Here is a 26,303-nt window from a genome sequence, read left to right on the forward strand (position 1 = left end):
TAGAATTCGGCTCATACAGTTAAATACATGGAATTTCATCTCACCGAATTTATGTGTCGCTTGGTGAAAATCTGGTCTCTCTGCATATTAACGAGTTTGTCTGCAGGAAAGTTTCTATTCGTAAAATATTGTTGCGGGTTTGCTTGAATGACAAGTTCGTCAAATATTGAATCCACTAAATATTTATTAATGTTACTATTTACAAAATTAAAACTAGGCTGGTTTTAAATAAACTACTTGTTTACAAAAGTCATTTGCACAGTCTTTCCGTTGGTAATAAAGATTGCTAAAGTTACTTCAATTTTCAAAAAAGACGATCCTTAAACCAAAAATAACAACTCATTTTCCTACCTTTCTGTTTTTAACAAAAAGCTTTTCTACATAAATTTGTCCAATTTCTTGACCGACACGAAGTTCTCTGTTCTGAATTGTTCGAGTTGAAGGAAAAATAAGTCGACAATCGATGCCATAACGGATCTCATTCAGAATGTATTTAATGCTTTGGAGAGGCAAGAACACGTACTAGTATATTCCTTGACTTCTCCAAAGCTCGTTATTTTTGCATCAAACGATTGTACCAGCTGTGGATAGGTGGTATTCAGAGTTTGCAACATGACTGGCTCACGTATTTGAAAGACAGAGGCAAGTGTGTGCAGTTGTGTTTGATCTGTCAAAGTAAATGCCCTATGATATCCCTAAGCCAGTCCTACGTTATGTGAACAGGTTGAAAGCATCAATCCAGAATGGAAATTTGATTCAATATGATGATGACACGACCCTGCATCAGATCAAATCAAAACATGATTTTTAAATGAAGTAATTCATTGATCTGAATCCTTGAATTAAGCATTTCTATAAAATCAATTTGAAAACGAATAGTTAAAAATCAAATGGCATGAATTTTAGTCTTTAGCAGCAACAACAGAAAAACTACTCATGGTATGAATAAGCTAAATCCACTAAGACCCTTGGAATGTACCTATATCGATGGCTGACCTGGAACCATCACATTGAACGCATTTGCTCTAAAGTTGCCTCAGGCATTTGTGTCCTCTAAAACCTTACAAATATTTTATATTATGAATATATTAAAAATGGCCTATTTTGGTCTTATACATCCAAATTTATAAACAAATAAATATTAACAAGCATTTATCAGTTACAAACTGGTTTTCAGGACAACTCAAGTTAATATAAATTTTTGACTGTGAATCACATTTTTTTTAAATTAACTAATAGAAAGTGACTTCAGAAAATCAGAGAGGTCATTGTACAATGTCGGTCCAAATTAGGAAAACCTTTTTCGGCCTATCTTGAGCCTCACTCAGGTACTGGGGCACCCTGAGTAGGAAGACATGCAGTTTGTCAACAGCCTGTAGAAGTCACCCATGCTAAGCATGTTAACAGCATCACGATACTGTGACACATGATCATTTCGTCTCAGAGAGAACGTTCCATCTGGAACTGTTCTTTGGATAACCCTGTGCATAAATTATTTTCCTTTATTACAGTAAATATCAAATTTGAAACAAAAAATGTCCATTGTGATAAATTATTCATCTTGAAATATAACCTTGATTTATACATTTAAACAATAGTGTTTTGTCATAATTTACTTTCATCCAGTTGTTTACAATTAATGCCATTCTCTCATATAAACTAAGTTAGTTTGGTTTGTCTCATACACATACAAATATAAACTTAAGGAACCTTACACAGTTAATAGTTTTAAATACAAGGCTAAATATGATCCTAAGAAGTGATTTTTTTATAATAAAGAGGACAAAATATATTTTAACTTATTTAAACGTACGTAAATATAACAATTACGATTTAATTCACTAATCACTTGTAGGGCTTCCACAATATAAACTGTGTTCTCTTTGTATTAAACTGTATCGCTCACACATTTCAACTGACCAAACATAAATATTCCTTGCTTCCTACTTTTTAGACCTCCTTATAAATAATATTTCAAATACAGAAAATACAATAAAAAATATATGATTAGTAAATGTGTACAACATGTTGGGTAGTACATGTGGGAAGACAATTTTATACGCTTTACTTGAAATAGTTTAATACATTTTATATCATCATCCTTACATTTGAATTGAGATATTGAAATAACCAACTTTTATTTGCAGCGGTATTTTCAACAGTGACTGAAATTTGTACACAGACTAGTACTCCACGCCCCAGACTTTGGTTATAAAAAATAATTTTGTTACTATGTTAAGCAACTACATACCATTTTGGAAATATAATTAATTAACATATAAATATAATTTGTTTAATACACACATCTCAGTAATAACTTGTATAAACACAATTATAATTTCTATGCATGTCGAGAAAGGTATACTAGCACGATTTATTACATAGCTAATTTTGGATTAGTAACATCTTGAAAGTTTGTAACAAAACTAATAATTTAAGAGCTTTCTAACTCTTTTACGAAATCCTGTTGCGTGCTGAATATCACCAAAAATGTACTATTTTATCAAAAACATGTATAAGTCTGGTACGAGCTGCATTTGATGTTCTATAATATGGAGCAAAATTTTCCAGTTTAAGCTTCAATTGTCTCTTTAATTTAAAATCTTCATCAATTTCCCATATTTCATTTGACCAACTGTCTAGGTTTTCTGTGTATAAACTCTGTATAAATTTATTGCACAAAATATGAAATGAACTTGATTTATTAATCACAATTTTGACAACTCCAGTTTTTGGATTTAACACTTTTAGAGCTCTATTTTGTCTGAAAATGAAATTATCATTCAAAATGCGTAGTTTATCAACATACTTATCTTTAAAAACCATTACTAAAGTTTTGTAATTATAAACAGTCATCCATCTCATACACCAGATTCCAATAAACTCACCAATGACAAAACAATTAACATCACTGATGAAAGTTTTTCTAAAAGGTAAATAGGTCAGGTCAGTTGAGTTATACAAAAGAACGCTGTGATTTTTGTTCTTTTTGTCTATAAATACTAAAATTAGGATATCTGTCCCTGAAGTATACATTTTGTTAAACTCATACTCATTTGAAAATGGGCAGACTTCCGCTTTAATCTTTTTTCCATTTTCAAAATTCCAAATATGCAATGTTGAATGGCCGCTTACAATCCCGAAGAGGTATGAATTTATCACAGCAGTGTTGTCATGATTATCTGCAAATGTAGGAGTGATTCTTTTTGTATATTCTGTTTTATTCACTGTTTGTCTGTCAGATTCCGCAACAAAAAATAAATGCTTAAGAATGCAGCGTTTCTCACTAACTTTTACTTCGTAAACATGTACCAATGAATGTAAAATAACAAAAATCATGTTTTTATTACATTTTATGTGCAATGATTTGTAAGAATTTTGTAGAAAATAGTTTGGTAAATGAATTGGTTCAGTCATGTTTACATAAGGAAATTCACTAACATCTAAAATGTGAATCCTGTCAAAAACTCGTATGAGCATCACATCATTTGAAAAAAACATGTGAGATGACTTAGTTGAAAGATGATTTTGTCGGTTGACAATTGTCATTTTCTCTTCCTTATATTTTCCCTGGATATAGTTATTCCAGAGATGGTTCTCTCTCATAAAGGCCATTCTCCAGTAACTGAGAGGACATATTGTGTTGGCTTCAGTCTCTGGACTGACAAATGGTGGCTCCACCCTGCATGGGGTTGTCCTCAGATATTCTGCCAGCTCCCTGTCACAGTATCTCCTCCACAAGATGTCGTCACCGAAGACTTCTCTCATCTTGCGACTGGAAGCACAACACGCTGCTAGGTCCTTGGCAGACAAATATTGTGTGATCATCTCTATGACATCAATGGGGAAAAGGTGTAGTGGTAATCCGTTGTTCTCTTCTGTCACTGAAGACTCCATTGTGTTCCTGTAAGTAAATCCTTAAATTTATTAAAGACTGGATTTATATGTTTAAAAGTAGTATAGGATCTAAACGTATATCATACATGTCTATAACATATTCTATTGATCAAATTTAATATAATAAAATGGGGCTGTACCATAGCACTATACAGGATTCGTCTGCAAAGTAATGAGACAGGATCTGGTGAAAAGAATTTATTGATAAGTATTTTACTGTTGGAAGTCTCTAAAATTGTCTTCTTTGGCTTTGGTACACCACTACACTTATACACTTCAATCCTGAATCTACAAAACAAATAAACTCTACGACAAATACTCAAAAACAGCTTTATTCTATGCACAATCCTCCCTGAATCAGTACTTGGACATGACTGCTACCTGATATGATACTTGGCAGACCGAAATTTCACTGCAGCCAGTTTCATCATTTTACAAACATAAGTTGAAGAAATATGATACTTACAAATTTTGGCTACTTTGAGGAAACCAAGATTTAAAGGAAGGAGGAAGTCTTCACATGTAACTTCCCCAGTTAAGAACTACCAGTATAACCTATCAGGAGGAAAGATACATAGACAAAACCTGCGACTGTTGATCAAATAGTGTAATCGCTATTTTGAAAAACATTAACCTATTTTCAAACATTCTAAGGTTTTTAACTCCTTAGGGAACAAAGGAGCACTAGCACAAAAACAGTTGCTAGGAACAAATCTTTCAATAAAATTCCAAGAAAATTAGGAGAAATTAATAAGACGGAAAGTTTGAAAAATAAAATAAAGATTATTTATTAAGTATATGTATCTTTCTTTATTCATTTGATGAAATTGAGGAAAACAAGTGAACCTGACCTAAAATCACTAGGAAGCTAGAAAGATTTCACTTTTGTCCATGTCTGTCCGCAATATATCCCAAAAACTAGTTGAGGTATAGACTTAAATTGTACATGAATCTCCCTTACTATATGGAACAAGATTGTTGAATAAACTTCCTGAGTATATAAGCAATTAATCTGCTGCATAAAAGTGAAAAACAAATTAAACAATTTTTATGTTACTCAGTGCAAAAATTTACAGATCAATAGTAAAAAACCCTACACAATGGCTGATTGACTACTGTCACAGTTAAGTGAATTGTAGGAGAAGTGAAACAGTGATGTCACAGCCAAGTCACAATTCAACAGTGATACAGTATACCACACTATACGGTGTTAGCACACAGCTGCTTGGTGACTAAACCATTGACCCAGACACCATGTCAGCATTGTCAACACTGACCTACAGCAATTCAGCCAGCTGCTGTACTCATGCTATTGACAGGGCACTTGATTGCCACTTAACCCAGAATTATGTATTTTCACAAATGCAATGGTTTTACTATCTGACATGACAGTTAATTAGCTCATATTCATAAATTATAGAATGCACATGTTTATCATTGGCAAAGAATTACAAATGTTACTGTTACATCTGCTTTAATAATCTCAACTGTAGTCTCCTCAATGAATTTCAAATATTAAATTTGTATATCACAATACAATTCTACTCCACAACCTATAAAATATTTTAACACTGTTAATCCTAATTGTTTCTCACGATGCTTAGACTACCCTGTGGCATTTGCTACACTGGAGTTATATACCAGTGTATATGCTATTCTGGACCCTGCAATATGTGGTATCATTCCAGATGCCTAAACTGGTCTGACAAAAAATTAAAAAAAAAAACTTATTTCAGAACAAATTGTATCTTGGGTATGTGACAAGGTATGTAAAAAAGACCTGAAAACAAATAAAATAGATATTGAAAATCTTAAACCAAAATACAAAACCTCTCACAATCTGAAAACTTTGAACATGAAACATCCCTAACCCTAGCAACAAAAGTTGGAAATGCACTGCTTAGTGAGAATTTACAACTCAATGAGAAACTATGCATGGAAAAGTTAAAAAATATGAGTGCCATCATGAAGTCGAAGACAAATAATAGCGAAAGAACTGATCAAGTTCCTTACAGTTGAAAATAATAAACTCCAAGCTGAACTTAGTCATCTGAAGAATTAAAGTGGATAGTGAGCACAAGCTCAAAAGTGATTTCATTGAGCAAGCTGAATTCGAAAAATCTCAATTTACAAAGCAGGTAAATAATCTCTTATCATGCAACTCAACTCTTAGAGAACAAATCAAACTTAAGGGGCAAATTAAATTAAAAACAAAACTTTGACTCTCTAAAGAAAAAAATATATGATAATAGATAGTATGGAACCCTTTGAAGAAATAAAAATAAAAAAATATTTGATAAACAAACTGTGTGAGCAAGAATTACAATAGAACACCTAACGGATTTCTTTAAAACTAAGCCAATCCCTAGTGCTGTGAGCTCATACAAGACAGAAAATTATTGTACAAACAAAACTGTCCTGTCAGGGATACTAATATTTGTCTGCTAGTAGAGCCAACCAAAGTTCCACACAAAAACTGAACCACTACCTGACCAACAGTAAATACAGTACATCTTATAGTAAATGAAATTTCACCTTTAAAAGGATATGAGAAAAAGAAAATTTTAGTGTTTCCCTCAAAGTTTCAAAAAGGTCAGCAAAATTCCATTTAAGAGAACACACTTTATCTGCCAGATCAAAATTAAAATAAATAAACTAATCATACAATAAAAAATTAAAGAACCACCTATGTATGCAAAATCAAAGTGTGAAACAGTTTTTGACCGAAAACATTGAATTTTACATCCAAATTATAACAAAAAAGCAAGACCATACAGCTGCCTCTTGCGTCAGCACTCCAGTTACACCCCTGCCTGATCCCTTTTGTCCGATATACTACCTCAGGTCCCATCACTACAGACCGCATCCGTTTTAAAAACTAAAACAGGAGATCCCACAGGCAGGAAACACTTTAAACTCACACCACCCTGTACCCCCAACATTCCCACAAGAATCTAGGAAACAGATCTTAATACAGGCTGACACTCACTCCTCTGATTCTCTTTCAGTCCACATAAACATGATAAACAGTAGGATAAAACCTCCTTCATAATTCAAAAAGTGTTCTCATTAGACCCAAAGCAAACATAATAATTGTCCACCAAAATGTTAACTGGCTAACCAACAAACTGGTAAGAGTGACACACTATTTACATGAAGAAACCCTGCAGACAACACTAACAAAGGGAGATGTAATCAAGAAAATAATGACAGCAATAAGATCACAGAGTCATTAGCATGCTACAACATTATCATACATAAACTTCCAGTAATACAAATAACATCAACCTCATCAACATTAATTGAACATTGAACATCAACTAGGTATGTACCAATCTGGAGCAAAATGAAATTATTACTACCATAGCTCAAACAGGCCTTTAAGATCATACGTCTCAAATAATAACCTTAAGTACGCAAAACATCTTCATTCCAACACCCAAAGAAAGAAGATTTTCAGTGAACAATCCATTAACTAACTTAAGCTCAAGCAATAAAGGCTGTAGAGAAATTCAGACAAATACATAATGTTAACACAGCATATAACTTATTCTAAAATATACTCTGATATCTCTAGATATTACCTGTCCCCATAAGTCACTTCAAACAAAACACATAAACAAACAAAGTATTTGCAGGACGATGAAAGCAAGCTGTTAAACCTAAAGATCAAATCTTTCATTGACCATGCAGACAAGAAATCAAAAGCATTAAGGCAGGTCATAAACCAAGAAAGAAAGGGAAAAAATTAAAACTAAACTAAATGGTACTTTAGGTGAATGGTAAAGATGTGAGAGAACCAAAATATATTGCAAATAACTTCAATCAGTTTTTTGCAAACACAGCAGAAAGAACATTGAATGAAAGTAACCAACAAAACAACTCTACCTCAAATTTCTACGCCCGACAGGCACAAATATTATAAACACTCTTCTTGTATCTAGCTACACCTGAAGAAGTCCAGAAAACTATAGATTCCCTCAAACAAATACCAGCAGTTGGAATTGCTGAAAAGTCAGCCAAACTAGCCAAGAGATAACCACTCCATAAACCACCCACAGAGACGAGCAGCTACTGCCCCATTTCTCTGCTAACAACATTCTCAAAATTAATAGAAAAGATTGTCTTAACCAGACTACTACTACACCTAGAACCAATCTAATAATGTACTAACAAATTACCAACATGCTTTTTTGAAAGGCAGATCAAATACTGCAGCACTAATACAGCTGATTGAAAATATAACTGACAAACTGAGCTTTATCAATGGTGACTAGGCTATATTTAGACTTCAGCAAGGCTTTTGAGTGTCTAAATCATGACTGATTACTTGGCAAGTTGAAATGCTCTTGGAGTCATGGGAACAGCACTAGCCTGGTTTGACAGCTATTTAAAGCCAAACTACTACACATCTGTCTGCTGGTATAAAGATTGACTACTGCTTGATACAGCAACGTCTTCAAGTGTGAGTTCTAGGTCAGGCTTTTATCTAAAAACACAATGCACTTAGTTTTTGTATAGGTTAAGTAGTTTTCTATTTAAAGTATAAGTTAATAATTTACCGCAATTGTATATAACTATTGTAAATGTACTACATATGATATAAGGTTGAGTGGTAGAGACGGCTTGATAGTTCACCTCTTTAATAAAATCATTTTTTATTAATTTCATTTCACCATATAGATATGACTTTGCTGAAGATGACTAAACTAGTATCCCCAAAAGATAGAAAATGTAAATTATGCTCTCTCTGTTAGGTGGAGGGAACTATAGTGATTTTGGAGGGATTGACACGTAGTCTCTCCTACTCATACCACTCCCATACCAGAATCAAGGCTTGGTGCATGAGTTTGATTAAATACAAGCACATGTTTATACCTAACTATAATTACAAGGTCATCTGCATAATCCTGTACTTCAAAGCCTTTCTAGCTGAGTCTAGTTAGTAGATCATCAGCAACTAGGCACCACAAAAGAGACGACAGGATTGCTCCCTGAGGACAACCTTAATGCCAACTTGGGACCTCATTAAGTAGTTTGAAATCCATACAACAAAAGATTACAGCTCGTCATATATCACAGTAAATTCTTAAATTATTCCAACCAAGTATATCTATAAGAGAACATTGTAGACAAAACAAAGAGCATATGTTGGGTGTTTTATTTTGTTAAATACTGTCACTATTTCACAGGTTTCTATCAGTTGATTGCAAATATGTCGGTGTGAGTGAACAAAGTGGTGTTATTGTCCTACCGAATGTATTGGTGAATTATTTACGTTAATACATTGCACCACAACCCAAACTGACTCTGTCAAAGAGATATTGTGAGCTTTAATGCTGCATAGGCTAATGTTTCAGATGTGGAATTTGCTCTTGTAAACGTTTGGCGAAATGAACTTACATTTTTGCTTCTGAGGTGACTTCATCTACATCAGATAGCTGGTCACCAGGATCAAGGCGTCGTACAAAACAAGCTGTAGTGCCAAGATTGGCAATAGAAGACTGTAGTATGCCCATAATGCTTCTACTATCACCACTGTGCTGAAAATGTGAAAACTAGAATAGCACATTTCTACAGTTCGTAACAGGTGAAGTGGAGAAGAGGAAAATCTTCTGTTTTCCACGTACCACGTATATTATAATAAGATGTTCCACACAGCTTTGCTTATATTAATCCACAGTACGATTCATGATAAAGCCCAATTGACAAGACATTCTTTACTGATTAGGCTCCAGTGATTAACCCTCAAGTGGCAACAAACTTCCTGTAGTTGCTCTTTATTTTAAACCAAATTGTTCATTCTTTTTTCCAAAGATTATTCTAGCACATTAAATGATTTCAATGTAATGTGTTATACAACATTTTTGTACTTCTAGTGAATTATACAGTGTATTATTACAAAGAGGTATATTCTGTAGTACTTGAGAAATGAGAGCGGGTAATTTTAACACCATGCCTATTCCACATATATACAAGAAGTAACACAAATCTAATTCAAATTGGAATCGTCTTATCAAAAATGTCCGACCATTATCCAACCACATTGAAATTAGAATGGGAGAGATGTAAAGAGAGAGTTGAAAAGTATATTTATAAGTACAATTAAACACTAGTTAAATCAAAATCAAACAAAGAAAAATTGGAGTGAGCGGATAGGAGCAATTATTATACTGATAGTGATAATGGTTGTTCCATTAAAAAGGAGGCCAATCTAAAAAGTAGACCTAAGAATTAAAACCTGGATGAATAATACCTTAATGAAAATGATACAAGAGAGAGATTGCCTGTTTACATTATGGAAAGGTGATCCCTTACTAATCTAATAAATAGGATATATATATATATATATATATATATATATATATATATGGCAATAGCTGAATTTAATTTAATTTCAATAAACATTGAATCACAAAAAGTACTTGCTCCGCCGGGACTCGAACCCGAATCTCAAGCCTGGGCTGCCGTGTAAAGTTGCATTCATTTTAACTGTGCAGTTATAATTGTTAATTATATTTCGTTAGTAACAAACTAACTTATGAATATATAACAGTGTGCCGATAAGTCTTTTATTAGTAATGATCAGTTGACGTTATATCAATCAACTCATGAACTGCATTGTAAGTAGTTAATGTCAAGACACGTAACTAACATCAAAGTTAGAAGCCTTGTCAGTCGGACATTGATAACAGAAAACTGCCTCTGCACATCTCTGCTGCGCCGCTGCCAACTGCAGGCTGTCAGACTAACATTTCCCGTTTCACCAGGCCAGACCCGCTGCACGGCCCCTCCATACGGACGGATTATTGCAGCGCCTTCAATTATTTCCATACTTCTAGTTCTCTTGTCTGCGTTTGAACTGCCAGTGACTTTTTGAAGGAGTTCATGCCGTTGTGTAATAATATCATAATTAGTGTGAGTCAGACATTTTTTGACAGAGCAGGATCCATTGCTTTTATAATTTTATTTTTATTAATCTTAGCATGCAGACCATTTAATTTGTGTTGTAATTTGTTTGTTGACTAAGTATTTATATTAATTATTTATCTTTGTGTAAAAATAATATATTTACGTGTTTTAGTAATAAGAGTGTAATATTTTATTTATTGATAGATATTTGTTTTACTCTATTTTATTACGAGAAATTTATTTATTTATTAATAGTTTAAGGAACACAGTTATCCTTTCTCTTTATTTAAAAAATGGTACGAATTACAAGATCAAATGAGTTGTTAAAAGGGATTGAAGGTCTGCATTATTTACATCAGGATGTAATAGATTTGTCAGCTTTATTTTTTAATGAGCTTAGGTCTATTAGGGCAACATTTGGCGAGAACGCAATAGATAACCTAATCCCTCATGTTTCCTCCCTCCTCTCTAAACTTAACGATACAACAAAATCCAACGAAGACCTCAAACGTGACATCGAAGATGTTCGCCTGGATTTGGTTGCAGCCGAAAATCGATGCACTGACCTCAACAAAAGTTTTAAAGGAATATCCTTAGAATGCTGCGAACTTGAAAGGAAACAAGAAGATGAAGTTCGTCAGCTTAATTTGCAGATTGCTCAATGTAAGAAGGAAAATGAACAACTTAAGGAACAAATCGATCGACATGGGACTGTGAACACTGCAAATATAATAGCTGAACACCAACAGAGAATCGAACTTCTCTCCGGTGAGCGCAAGTGTCTTCTTACTACCATCGAGGTCTTAGAAGCTGAAATAGAGAGTATGCGGTTGGAACTGAAACGGCTTGAGATACAAGTGTCGGAACAGCCTATTGTGGAAGATGATGAGAACGCTGTACTGGCTGAACTGCCTACACCAGCTGCTACCGAGGCTACTCTGATCTTACCAAGTGTGACTGCTCCCCCCACCCCCGCCATCAATCCCACCCCTCAGGCAACACCCCCACCTACCTCATCTGACACCTCTGATCCTCCTTGCGTCTCTCACCATACCAAAGACTTTAAAAAAGTGCTTCTTATTGGTGACTCACACTTAAGACATTCTTCTTTTGAAGCTGTTGTAAGAGGTGCACATCTAGAATGTTGTCCAGGTGGAAAAGCCTTAGATATTAAGAACAAACTGTTAGATTATATAGACTTAGATTTAGATGTAATATATTTTCATGTAGGAGCTAATAATTTGAGACAAGGTTACCGGGGCAGGCCGGGCTACAATGGAGGACACGGTAAACGCGAGGCCCTTCATAGTATTGCTGACCTCCTCTTCACTGCTAAAACCCGATTTCAAAACACAAAAATATTTTTTAACAGTGTTTTGACTAGGCGTGATATCACATACAAAGCGTTGTTCGATTTCAACTCGCAAGTCGAGTTGATGTGCAACAGCTTTGATGTCACCTTTGTGGAGGCCAACTGTCACGTCAGTAAACGAGACCTCTCTCGAGATGGCGTACATTTTAACAGGAGAGCCGTAGCACGTTTGGGCTCTCTGTTTGTTGATGTCATGGCTGCAGCTTTGTATTCACCTCCTCCTTGCTCAGAGCCAGCGTCCAACGAACAGCTGGAGAGTTCTCCCGAGCAGGGAAACTAGCAGCGCGGGGGGGTGAACAACAAAGTCGACGTCTCAAGGTTGCTCATTTGAACATGCGATCCCTGAACACAGGGTTTGATGAAATGTGTTCTTTATTGAGCGATTTTGACTTTGACGTTTTTTGTGTGTCAGAAACTTGGCTACAACCTAGCACCCCATCAGAAAGTTATGGTATACCAGGATATGTCTTGTTGCGAAGCGATCGTCACTTCAACCAAGTTCTTGACAGGCACCAGATGGGTGGAGGAGTGGCTCTTTACATCAAGGAAGGCATTTCATTTGAGCAACATTTCTTGTCTGAAGACATAAATCCTGGAGTAGAACACATCTGTGTAATTCTAAAGTGGAAAGGAGTGCGGGTTGGGCTTTGTGAGGTGTACAGACCTTCTTATGTGAGATCCTCCAGCCTTGAGGAACTATTTCACTCGCTGTTTGTGGAACTGGCAGTACAAGTCAACACTGTGATTTATTTAGGAGACACAAACATTGACCTTCTCTCTGCCACAAGCAACGATGCAAAGTATCTCCGCCGTCTCCTGAAGGACTCAAATGCAGTTCAGATGGTTAACGAGCCTACAAGAGTTACAGGGACTTCAACCACATTAATCGACCATATTATCGTGGACAAGTCGACTGAAGTCAAGAGAACCGGTGTAGTAGACACTGCAAGCATTAAAGATCATCGTGGGCAGGTTATGACAGATCACAAACTTGTTTTTTGTGAGATTTTTGTGCCTAAAGTAAGGCCAAGCTCAAAACTGATCACATACCGAGATTACTCTAAATTTGACCCCGAAAAGGCAGTAGAAACTACTTCAAATGTTAATTGGAATATTGCTCTAGGCATGAAATTGAGCAGTTTATTACTAGTAATATTAAGAAAATATTTGATGAACATGCACCAGTTGTCTGCAAACGGGTAACAAAGAAGAAAGCCCCTTGGAGAAGTGATCAACTCAAAGAACTCACTAAGACTAAGAATAAACTTAGAAATCAATATTGGAGAACCAGACAGAGAAGTGACTGGAATCAATACAGAATTGTTAGAAACAGGTTAAACCAGTTAATTTGGAAAGCTAAAAAAGACTATTTCTCTGATAACCTTACTTGTACTAAGTCTTCTAAGAAATTCTGGAGATGCCTTCGAAAGTGTGATATTGTTCCTGATAAGGCGAATAAAACTCTTCAAAACAGCTTAGAGGTTAATGAAATGAATAAATATTTTGTTGAGATGGGCTCAGGGTTGGAGGTAGATAAGGATTTAGTTAGATTCTTGGAAGCTAATAGAAGGGGTAATGGAGAAACATTTAAATTCAAGACTATTACCGATGATAACGTCAGATGGGCTATTGGCGCAATAAAATCTCACGCTACTGGAACGGACGAGATCTCCATCCAAATGATAAAAGCTGTTAGCCCATATGCAATTAAAGCAATCACCCATCTTTTGAATGAAAGCTTTAGATCAGGTACTTTTCCCAATGCTTGGAAATTTAGTGTTATTCAACCATTGCCCAAAAATACCAACCCTACATCTGTACAACACTTGAGGCCAATTTCTATCTTGCCAGCAATGTCAAAGGTGTTAGAAAAAATAGTTATCGCTCAAATGAATGAATACATTGCAGATAATAAGTTGCTTCCTAAATTGCAGTCAGGGTTTCGCAAAAACTACAGTACCTGTTCAGCGCTGACAAATTTGTTCAGTGACATGTTTCAAGCCAAAGATCGTGGACTGCAAAACTCACTTGTACTTCTAGACTACTCCCAGGCCTTTGACTCGATCAACCATGAGATGATGCTGGCCAAAATGTGCTATATGGGCTTCGACGATAATACTGTGAGATGGGTCAAATCATACTTGGGTAGTAGGCAACAAGTCACTAAGCTGGGAAGTGACACTTCTTCGCCACTCTTCAAGCAGCGAGGTGTCCCTCAAGGATCCTGTCTGGGTCCACTTCTCTTCAATCTGTACACTTCCGATATGGCAGACAGTATACAAAGCTGCACGGCTCATTTATATGCAGATGACAGTCAACTGCACTTGGCTTACGAACCCAGCAAGATAAATTTAGCTATCAACAACATAAACACTGACCTTCAACAAATCTCCGTATGGTCAGCGAAAAAATGGGTTGAAGCTGAACGTAGGCAAGTGTAATGTCCTGCATGTGGCACCACAAACTGTTACTGACATGATGGATGACCAAGGTTTAATTGTCAGGCTTAACGGAGAAAGCCTGGCTATATGTAACACTGTAAAGACCCTGGGTGTTGTGCTAGACAGTGAGCTCACCTTTACCCATCATGTCACTTACGCCATTCAACGAGCGCTTGGTCGTTTAAGAGGTTTATATAGGTTCAGAGATCTTTTACCTGAGCGTACAAAACTTCGTCTCATGCAGTCGTTGGTTTTGTCAGTATTTCAGTACTGCTATCCTGCATACGGTAATAGTATTTCAAGGGAAAATGTCACTAGAATACAAAAGATGCAAAACACTGCAATCCGCTTCATTTTCCAACTGAAGCGTCGTGATCACGTGACCCCTTTCAGAACTGCTGTTAACATGCTCCCCATGGAGGACGTTTGCGGGATACTCACCGGCTGCATGATACACAAAACTCTGAAGCTCAAAGAACCGGAGTACCTCTGCGAAAAGCTCGTTTACCAGGATGAGGTCTCTCAGCGTGCAACTCGACAAAACAGGACCCTCCACCTGCCTAGGGTGAGGCTTGAAGTAGGGAGGAAAGGATTTTCGTACTTCGGTCCGAAGTTGTACAATGGTCTCCCCGGTAACGTCAAAGCTTTAAACTCAGTTACCAGTTTTAAAAAACGACTAAAGAGCTCTTTCTGTGATTTGTAAATTCATGTTTTTTTTTTGTAATTATGTTCTATGTGCATGTAAGTTATTGTCAATATAAGTTATCTATTTAATTAGCTTAGGACATATTTATTGTACTTGACTTGAGTTGTACTAAAAACAGTGTAAACTGAGTATCGCTTGTAATAAAGGCATTTTTATTTATTTATTTATTTATCTCTCACTTGGCAGGTGAATGTGCCACCATTACACCACAGAGGCCTTACTTTTTACAATTCAATTATTTTATATTTGGCCGTATTTGTTACATATGCATTTAAAGCCATTACACCACAGAGGCCTTACTTTTTACAATTCAATTATTTTATATTTGGCTGTATTTGTTACATATGCATTTAAAGAAACAAACTAACATGTAATCGGAAGACCAAATACCTGTCAAACGACTTTTATTTACATTAATTAAATTTGTATAAATGGCAATAGCTGAATTTAATTTAATTTCAATAAACTTTGAATCACAATATATATATATATATATATATATATATATATATATATATATATATAAAACAGAGATTACTATATAGATATATACATAGACATTTTAGAAACGAGTTAATAATGCTATTAAAAATCAAAAAAATCTTTACTGTAAATCAACAATTTGAAAACGTTATATGGGATACCACAAAATTATAGTCCAATGTTAATAAACTGCTTGGAAGTAAAAAAAGAAAAATGTAGATGAAGTCATAATGGATGCTATGAAAAAACTATTGAAATCACATGAAGAAATAGGAATAAGTTAAGTTAAGTTAGCTTAAATCATATTTAAAAATACTAAATTTAATGTGAAAGTTGAAAATGAACAAAGTGAACTAAAACCCATAACATTAGGAATGCCTCTAGATAATTTACTTAAAACAATAATCTGATTTATTTATATAATTTATGTATATGTATATATATATATATATATATATATATATATATATATATAAAATGTATGTATAATATATTGTAACAGGTCAAATTACGACATTTGAATATTCGCGGGGAATTGGCAGACTGTGACGTCAATGAATCGGCAGACTGTGACATCAGTGAATCACATGTTGTCGGAATTGAGATTTATTTAATAACGAAGACATTTATTGAACTTTATACGGGAAAAGATTTGATTAATTAAAATGAAGTAAACATAACCAAAATTCGTGTTTTACAAAAACATTAAATAGAATTACGCAGAAGAGCCAATTGTGGTATGAATGACTTGTAAATTTATGACGTCATAAAGCACATGTTGCTAAAAATTTAAATAAAAAGCTTTGAAAAATTAATAAAAAGAAAATAGAAATACTTAAATTGATTAATTATAGTAAACGTGATAAATTTTGACAATTATAAGAAAGAATTAAATTAAATTTATTCGTGAAGACGCTGATTTGAACGAGAGAAGTGATGAGTGTTGTTTTGAATCAGTATCCGTCGTATTATACGGAGATTCCTTCTTCTACCATCAGACTCGAAGCAAGGAGGTTGTGTTAGTTCTCCTGGGAAAGTAATGATCTGTTGTATAGTATATTGAAATTTAATCAAGGATGGGATATTGTTTAGACTTTTAAAATTATCAAAGCACTGCAAGGTGAGTGAGTTTATAATATTGTTGAGAGTGTGACATTTAATAAACTAATCTCGTGGTCACTTGCTTTGACTTTCTTTAAATATCCCTTTTACAAAAAGTGTGGTGATGTTAAATTTTGTAATTATTACTTAATATATTTTGGAACCCTGACATACACACAGACTTGTCTCTGGTGATAACACCAGAGACATTCAAATCTAATAATTTTTGAGTAATACGAGGAAATACAGCTAGCATTGGGCAAGATGGCGACCGATACTATGATGAACAACATGGTATAACAACATGCCACTGGTGACAAGGCGCGTACAACTACATGGTGAGTGAATAATTCTAAAGAACTGACTTTCAGCAAATTATCGTAACCAACGTGGGAGTGACACATAGCAAATTGGTGTTATAACCTGGGACTCTCATCAAATTTACACTCGCATCAAATTTGACCTACATCAATAGGCGCAGCAACGAGGGGTCCTCATCAAAATTGACATCTCATCAAATTTGGCTTACATCAATATATATACATCAATACATCATATACATCAATATATATCAATATATATATATATATATACAGTATAAAATTACATGTACAGGGTGTTTCCTAAAGGTGTTCCAATATTTTGGTATTTTGTTCTAGACGTGAAAATGAGCAAAAAACTTCATATGGAGGTATGTCCTAAAACGTTTAGTTTTCTGTCTATCTGTCTGTATGTGATTTTTACCAAAAAAAATTATATCTTATATACCAGTAAAGATAAAGTTAAGAAACTTTGCAGTTGTGTTGGCCTTTTTTTATGCCCATTTGAGAAAAAAATATGAACAAATTATCTTTACCCATTTCAAAATGGCAGCCAATCATAAATTTTGATGTTAAATTCTGCAAAATCGATACCCTGTATGAAAATTTTATAAGAATATTACAATGTTGTAAACTTTATTCTAAAATCTAACAGTGGTTGTTTCATTAAAATCGGATAAAAAACAACTGATTGGTACTATTAAACATAATACCATGTTTTACACACACACAACAGGAAGTATAGTTTTCTAAACTGTTTTACTCTGAACAGCTGATTTAAAGTCAATGAGCTGATTAATGTGAACAGCTGTTTATTTCTTCTGTAATGTAAAAGTTGTTTTGTCTCCATTCCAAATTACTTTAGTATAATGTATTGTTTGTTTTAATTAGTTTATTTTCATTAGCAACAGGAATGGCAAATAATGATATTACCAATTTTACTCGTGGATACATTTCCCTTTCGTTAATAATGCGAGGGTTTTCTGAACCCCAGATACGACAGTTCTGTTTATTAACAAATCCATTCAATTGGAAGTGCGCTTCATCACTGAAGATGATATTCATTACAAAGTTTTCTTCCTCCTACGAATTTCTCAATACCCAATCAACAAACTGTCGTCTCTTCTAGTGATCTGCCACTTTCAATTGTTGCGTCAGCTGAATTTTATACGAGTGATATTTGAAATCGTACCAAAGAATTCTCCGTACAGAAGAACATCTTAAACCCAATTGTTGAGAATGGCGACGTATTGATTTCGCTGGGCTAACAGCTACACTGTCACGAACCACCTCAATGTTCTGTTCAGTTCGGGCACAACGATGATGTCCAGAACTTTTGAGGTCAACTGTTGAACCCGTTTCTTGAAACTTTTTCACGAGTCTATGAACTGTTGATTCATACGGTGCTTCATTACGTCCTAGAGTACCGCGAAGTCGCCAAACAGTAGCCGCATAACTCTGTCCACTCTGATAAAACGTTTTCACTATTAACCCTTTGCGATCAGTCGTCGACTATAGGTCGACCGCCGCAGTTTCGCTGAACGCTCGCATGTCGACAATAGGTCAACCGGATATTAACTAACAGAAATTAAATACGACCTGAGGACTGCCGAAGCAATTTTTATTGAGACCTCAAAGGGTTAACATAGTCAGTTTTATAAATATAGTCACAATGGAACTGAATGCCACCTGTCCACCAAAGTCAGTAACATTAAAATCAGCAAGAACATCAAGGAAGTACTCAGATCCAGTAGCAATGCAACTAAGACGAGACTATCTTACAGCGTTTGAAAAATATGAGTTTACAGGAAAAGAAGAAGACAAGGCTACCATGGTGGAGAAAAAGATACGACCTCCGATTGAAGAAAGTGCGTCATGAGGCCTCATCTGATCATATTAACCAAGCTGACAATAAACCAAAGGCAATTTGGGAGATCATCAACCAAGAAAGAAGAACCAAGCGTAGTGAAAGAGAAGATAGACCAATTCAACTTTTCATAGGTGGGAGAAAACTGAAACAACCTGAAACTATTGTAAACGAATTCAATAGTTATTTCTCTACAATAATTGCTGACAACACCTTGAGAGCTACAACTCAAACATGCCACAAAAAAAGAAACACACCACCAATAGCAGTCCCTTCTCAGCAAACACTCCTGTTAACTCCAACTAATGAAAAGGAAGTTAAGGACACCATAGCCTCCCTGAAAAACAAAACATCAAGTGGAACTGATGAAATCTCAGCTAAACTGGTTAAGCATTGTGCTGACAGCCTTGCCTACCCCCTGCAATTAATCATCAACAAGTCTTTTCACAGTGGCGTTTTCCCATCTGCACTCAAGATAGCAAAAGTGTACCCTAAACTTAAGAAAGGAGACCAAACTCAGCTAAATAATTATAGGCCAAATAATTATCAATCCTGCCCACTTTCTCAAAAATTGCCCGAATAAGACTAGAAGAACATCTCACTCGCCTTAACCTCCTAACTCCAAATCAGCATGGATTCATCAAGGGCAGGACTACCAGCACGGCTATCATAGACCTGGTTGAGTATGTCATTGACCAAATCGACAACTGCTAATACACCTCAGCTGTCCTACTGGACTACTCTAAAGCCTTTGACTGCCTAGGGCATGATATTTTCCTAACTAAACTTCAGTCAATGGGAGTTCAAGGAATTGCAAACAGGTAGTTTGACAGCTACCTGACTGGCAGAAGTCAGCTAGTGGAGCTGAGGCACAATATCAATGGAGTCTCTCAAACTACAAGGTCTGGGTTACTTCCCCTAACAAGAGGAGTTCCCCAGGGATCAGTGCTTGGGCCTGTACTTTTTATTTTGCTGACCAATGACTTCCCCAATATAATTAAGGACTACAGTACAACAGTAATGTATGCGGACGATACAACACTGCTTTTTCACAATGACGATCCTGAAGACCTAAGCATAAGCGCATATATAGCATAAGCGCATATATAGCATAAGCGCAATGATTTGGCTGCAAACCCATCCAAAACCAAACAAATAAACTTTGGAAGACGGGGAAGCCATATTCCTCCTCTACCTGATGTTACTCAAGTAAAAAAACAGAACTTTTGGGAATTACCTTGGATGCCAATCTCACCGGGGGACCACACATCAATGCTCTCTGCAAAAAAAATCAACTCTGCAGTCTATGTAATACGCAGAATTAAGCATATATGTAGTCTTGACTCAGCAAAAGTAGCCTATCACGCTCTCTTAGAAACTCATCTAAGGTATGGCATCACAGTGTGGGGCAGTACATCAGCCTATAACCTCAAGAGAGTGTTGACAGGGCAAAAGCTAGCAGTCAGAACCCTAGCCAACCTGGGACCACGTGACAGCTGTAGAGATGCTTTTAAGGATTTAAAAATTTAAACTGCCACAGCAATCTACATTCAAGAAGTCATCCTCCACGTAGACCGACTTGGTGTCCCCAACAACATCAGAAGACACCATTACAACACCAGACATGCGTCAAGAATCCCAGTCACCAGACACCGGACGGCCCTTCATGACAAGAAACCCACTTCTATCGGTGCCAAACTGTACAACCTTCTTCCTGCAGACTTTAAACGAGTGACAAGTGATGCCTTGAAACACAAGCTTAATGCCTGGTTGACCGAGAATCCAGTCTACACAGTGGAGGAGTTTATAAGAAAACTGCCATAAAGACTATATCTTTTTATTCTGATTTCCATTGGGAAAACACGTACTGTCATTGTATGTATGTGTTTGTATTAACTGACACTATTACTGTTCTCAAAGTCCATGTAATAAAGAATTTTTGATTTCTGATTTCTGAACACTCATTGTGCACAAGTAAACTTCTCAATGGTTAGACACAGAATGCACTAATGAGAGAAATATCACCTGCTTCAAAAATCAGAATGTAGTCAGAAATAGAATCAAGGTCAAACATTGTTGCCAACCGATAAAATAAAATTTACCGGTCTTTTCAAAACCAGCGCTCTTTTTTAATCACCCATTATATTCTAACCCATTCTGTCACTGAAATACCTGTACAGGCTTACCTCAAGTCAGTGTATTAAGTACTATTTTATTTAGAAAAATAGGGTAGAGTATGATAAGCGGACCTGGATTTTTACACTGATATTGAAAATTATATTAATTAATTGTAACTATCAATATAACCAACCGATACTGATTTTGAATGATAACTAACTTGTATAAACATTTTTCCATATAATAAACGTATTATCTTTTGTAGACAATAACATACAATCAAAAGCTTGTGTAGGACCATGAAACAAAGTTTAAAAAGCCCTGCTTGCAGATCATCTCTGTATTTGTACAAAAGAGAAGTACGGTTTTCTAGAGAAGATGATTTCAATAACTTCTTCAGTGTTTAATCATTACTACCAAGGAGAAAACATATAAACAGTAAGCATATTTTGTATTTTTTGTTATATATGTTTGTTATAGTGTTATCATTTCGTTATTACTTATGACTTTTCCTATTTTCAGTTCTAATTGCTTGTTTGATGATTATAGATCGTTTATTCTTTACGAGATTGTTACTATGTATATTATATTAATTATTTTTATTTCAAATATGATTGTTATTAGAAATAGATATGGTGATATGATTGATGTATTCGTATGTATATATTTAATCTATATAAAAACCTGGTCCACTTATTGTACTCTTCCAGAAAAATACATTCTTAAATAAGTTAAAACATTGCAATATGCAGGCAACATTGTTTTACACTGTGCAAATATAAATCCATAGATATAGCCTACAAACACATGAAAACAGCAATGGAATAATTAGAAACATTTCTTGATAAACTGAATTTAGATTGTAGCTATAATGAATGGAAAGTAGTGTTTAAAACAAATAAAAGAACATTTTCTTCTAGAAACATGTTTTTACATACAAATAAGCAAGTAATCCCGACAGTATAAAATATTAGACTACTAGGTATAATTTTTACAACAAACTAACCTTTAAACCTTTTTTAATATGTTCCATGCCCAATGTTTACAGGACCTAGGCTAAATATGGGTACCCCAGGGTACGATAAGCGGACCCGGTTTTTTATATCGAAGAATGTAATCATCGATACCTAATATTCGCATCTCAAATCCTAGACTATCAATCGATATAAAAGTATCTATAGTCCTCAATAACAATCAAATGTTTTAAATTAAAATAGAATTTACAAATATTTACAATGTATCAAACAAATTATTATAACCAAAATTAGGAAAACTGAAGACGACCATATTTGCTCCTCTCACAGTTGCAGTTGTTTCTTTCCCACAAATTTCACATAATGAGTTTTTCGGTACGAGTAACATGTAACATGTTGAAGCCACAAAAAACCTGTCTTATCATCTTTCAAAGCAATTTCGTGTAGTTTTCTAAAATCTACTGCCATTTTTAATAATCAAATGTTACTTATGTAAAATTGAAATATTACCTTAAACGTGTATTATTTGAAAGTGTTTACAACTATTGATATAGATTACTTAAGTTAATAGTTCAAAATAATTAACCCTCCATCTGATAAGATCGCATGGTGCGACTCAATTAGACCCGTCTGTACTGATAGAGTCGCACAGTGCGATCCTTAGTTAGTGTCATATAACAACTATAATGAGATATGCGATAAGCTGATTATTTATATAGTACGAAAGAGGAAGAAATGCCCTTTATTACTAGAATCGATATTTGGTGGTCTTTGGAATGTAGCCTAGTGGGATGTAACAATCAGCTGATTTGCACCACGCCCGCACCTTTACTGTTGCGTTCAGCTCTTGCGTTGGTTTGCTGTTATTGTTCTCGGCACATGTTTGTTTACTGTCTTCCCCGTTGTAAATCGTTTGCAATACTAGTTTATGTTTTATTATGAGTGAACTTGGCCGTTCTAGTGCGATTAGGCACTGTTTAGATGAAGAGATTAGATGAAGTGACGCTTAGATGATTGTTAGTGAGAGGAGGAGAAGAGCAGAGGAGTCAGGATCTGAATCGGACTATGTATTAAATGTATTTTGGGTTATATAATTAGTATATAAAGAGTTATATGTTTTTTTTCTCATGGTTTAATTTTGTTATACATTAGATATTTTTAGGATTGTATTTGACATTTATGAGTGGTTTATTGAGAAAAAAATCATTGAAAGTTTGAAGTATTGCAACAATAGTCAAAATTTACCTAAGTTACGTACCATTTTTTTATTTTTAAGTTCTTAGTGTTAGTGTTTTTATTTTTATGAAGTTATGTGATGTGTTTTCAACTCAACATTAAATTTGGAACATTTTGTTTATTTTGGAATTTAGAATACAACAAGTTAGTGTACATATATATTACCTCAAAGTTGAAATTTTAATTTTTTTTATCATTATGCCCAGGTAAAAAAGAAAAAAGTTTTTATTTTTGTTACCAGCGGGTACGGTCCAATAAGCGGACCCGGTTTTTTATATCGAAGAATATAATCATCGATACCTAATATTCGCATATCGAATCATAGACTATCAATCGATATAAAAGTAATAACAATCATATGTTTAAATTAAAATGTGAATTTAATAACAAATAATAAATGAACATAACCAAAATCAGGGAAACTCATAACTTTAACTAAATGAAACAGAACGAAAACGTTTTTACTAAAGTTGTGTCCACCATTACCTTCTTTTTTTGCATCTGAAGACGACCATGTTAGCTCCTCTGACAGTTACATTTGTTACCTTTCCACAAATATCACATAATGGATTCTTAGGTACTAACCCAACATCCTGAAGCCATAAAAAACATATTTTATCGTCTTTTAAAGCAATTTCGTGAAGCTTCCTAAGATTGACGGCCATTTTAATACACAATGTTACGTGAAATTTAAAATATTACCTTAATTGTATTATTTGAAAGTATTTACAGCTGTTCACATACATTATTTAAGTTGTTAAAAATAATTCATCAGTATCGATTGATTATATCGATGGTTATGATTAAGTAATATCGTTTGCCAATTTCGATATAAAAAACCGGGTCCGCTTATTGGACCGTACCCTTACCAGCTTGTATAACATATTCTTACAAATAATTTGATGTACATCACTTGATAATTTCTCACTGTTTTCTATTTTCTTATAATGTTTTAAGCAAACCATGCAAATGTCTTGAAAATGCCCTATCATTTTAAAGTGAAATAGTCATCAGATGGAGGGTTAATCAGTATTGATTGAATATATCAATGGTTATGATTAAATAATATCGTTTGCCAATTTCTATATAAAAAACCGGGTCCGCTTATCATACCCTGCCCCTAAATATTACTAAGGCAGAATAACTTAGGTACTCACCCAGATTTTTCCCTAATAATCTATAAATGTCCAGGTAGCTGGACTATGCTTGCTACCTATATGGCCATTTACCAGGACATCCTAGAAAAGTTACTCAGTTCAAAATCAAGCCCCTAAGTTAAAAATAGGTGCTTGTAAATCATCACCTATAATTTCATTACAGGTGGAAACCGTCACAATCATCATCCCTAAGTCTATGAAGGGAGATGATCACTGACAGATTAGTGTATAAGATCATAAGTAATCCCAACCACCCAGCGTATTGCCCTTTATTGTACTTTACGTGGGTAGGGTCCAATAAGCGGACCCGGTTTTTTTATATCGAAGAATATAATCATCGATACCTAATATTCGCATATCGAATCATAGACTATCAATCGATATAAAAGTAATAACAATCATGTTTAAATTAAAATGTGAATTTAATGATAACAAAATAATAAATGAACATAACCAAAATCAGGGAAACTCATAACTTTAACTAAATGAAATAGAACGAAAACGTTTTTACTAAAGTTGTGTCCACCATTACCTTCTTTTTTTGCATCTGAAGACGACCATGTTAGCTCCTCTGACAGTTACATTTGTTACCTTTCCACAAATATCACATAATGGATTCTTAGGTACTAACCCAACATCCTGAAGCCATAAAAAACATATTTTATCGTCTTTTAAAGCAATTTCGTGAAGCTTCCTAAGATTGACGGCCATTTTAATACACAATGTTACGTGAAATTTAAAATATTACCTTGTATTATTTGAAAGTGTTTACAGCTGTTCATATAGATTATTTAAGTTGTTAAAAATAATTCATCAGTATCGATTGATTATATCGATGGTTATGATTAAGTAATATCGTTTGCCAATTTCGATATAAAAAACCGGGTCCGCTTATTGGACCGTACCCCTTTACGTTATTACAAGATATCTTAGATATTGGAATCAAAATCGATTTACCTTAACTCAATTAATAATGTAGATGTGGCAATCTCCACCTCTTGATATTAATTTCGGCAATGACTGATGACGTAGTGATTTATGTCCGTCCTGCAGTAAATTTATGAACACTGAAGTTAAAGCAGTTCAATGTGAAATGTTTTGTAAAAATTGGTTTCACTTTGATTGTGTTGATGTTAGTGAAGATGAATATGAGTGTATGAAGGTATTGGTTGAAAAGTCCAAATGGATCTGTAGACCATGTGATTTTAGGTTAGCCTGAGTTGTTGACAAGATTGGAATGTTAAAAATTTCGCTGTGGCTATATATGGCCGGTTACCATCTGTAGATTAGACAGACTGGCGATGAGTGGTGACGTCAACCGTGACGTACGAAAGGGCAGCCATAACTGTCACCTTTACACCACTGCCTTAGAAATATAAAAAACACAATTTGTAGACTATTTTATTAATTACATATTATGCATTGGTAATGTATTGAACGGTAATGTAATAAAAGTGTACGCTTAAGGGCCAGTCCGATCCATAAGAACTAATGTTAACTTGGGAACCTATATGATCTCTGTAATGGTTATAGATAGAGTTCTTGATTTTTATTTTACTTATTAAATAGCTTAATAATATAGGTCTTATCCATGAGGTTTTTAAATAATTGAAAAAAAAAATTAAAGTTATAATTTTCTTTCATAATTTATGTTTTTTAACTAACTTTTTTATAAGTAAAAATGTTTACGTGCCTTCATTGACAAGAGATATTTATAAA

The 26,303-nt window shown here is 34.6% G+C and overlaps 1 protein-coding gene across 5 annotated transcripts; it reads right to left on the reverse strand.

Annotated features, from left to right (window-relative positions):
• Nucleotides 1–2,058: 2,058 nt before the first annotated feature.
• LOC124354389 lies at nt 2,059–25,885 on the reverse strand. Of its 5 annotated transcripts, none has more exons than XM_046804803.1 (3): nt 25,542–25,885; nt 9,301–9,435; nt 2,059–3,904 (listed from the first exon to the last, which is right to left on the reverse strand). In XM_046804803.1, exons 2-3 carry the CDS (start codon nt 9,414–9,416, stop codon nt 2,482–2,484), a joined length of 1,539 nt encoding a protein of 512 aa, XP_046660759.1. In that variant the 5' UTR covers nt 9,417–9,435; nt 25,542–25,885; the 3' UTR covers nt 2,059–2,481. The 5 variants fall into 5 exon arrangements, with proteins under 5 accessions (XP_046660759.1, XP_046660757.1, XP_046660758.1 ...); XM_046804801.1 differs by having other exon boundaries at nt 9,301–9,440; XM_046804802.1 differs by lacking the exon at nt 25,542–25,885 and adding an exon at nt 24,585–24,863 and having other exon boundaries at nt 9,301–9,440.
• Nucleotides 25,886–26,303: the final 418 nt, after the last annotated feature.

This window comes from Homalodisca vitripennis, chromosome 2, assembly GCF_021130785.1.
Source record: "Homalodisca vitripennis isolate AUS2020 chromosome 2, UT_GWSS_2.1, whole genome shotgun sequence".
Lineage (NCBI taxonomy): Eukaryota > Metazoa > Arthropoda > Insecta > Hemiptera > Cicadellidae > Homalodisca > Homalodisca vitripennis.

Bases quoted from the DNA above. Each gene is read 5' to 3' on its own strand.
- LOC124354389 (XM_046804803.1), bottom strand. From the start codon at position 9,416: ATGGGCATACTACAGTCTTCTATTGCCAATCTTGGCACTACAGCTTGT. The intron at 3,905-9,300 runs GTAAGTTCATTT...ATTTACTTACAG, and splicing joins GTCACCTCAGAAGCAAAAAT to GAACACAATGGAGTCTTCAG.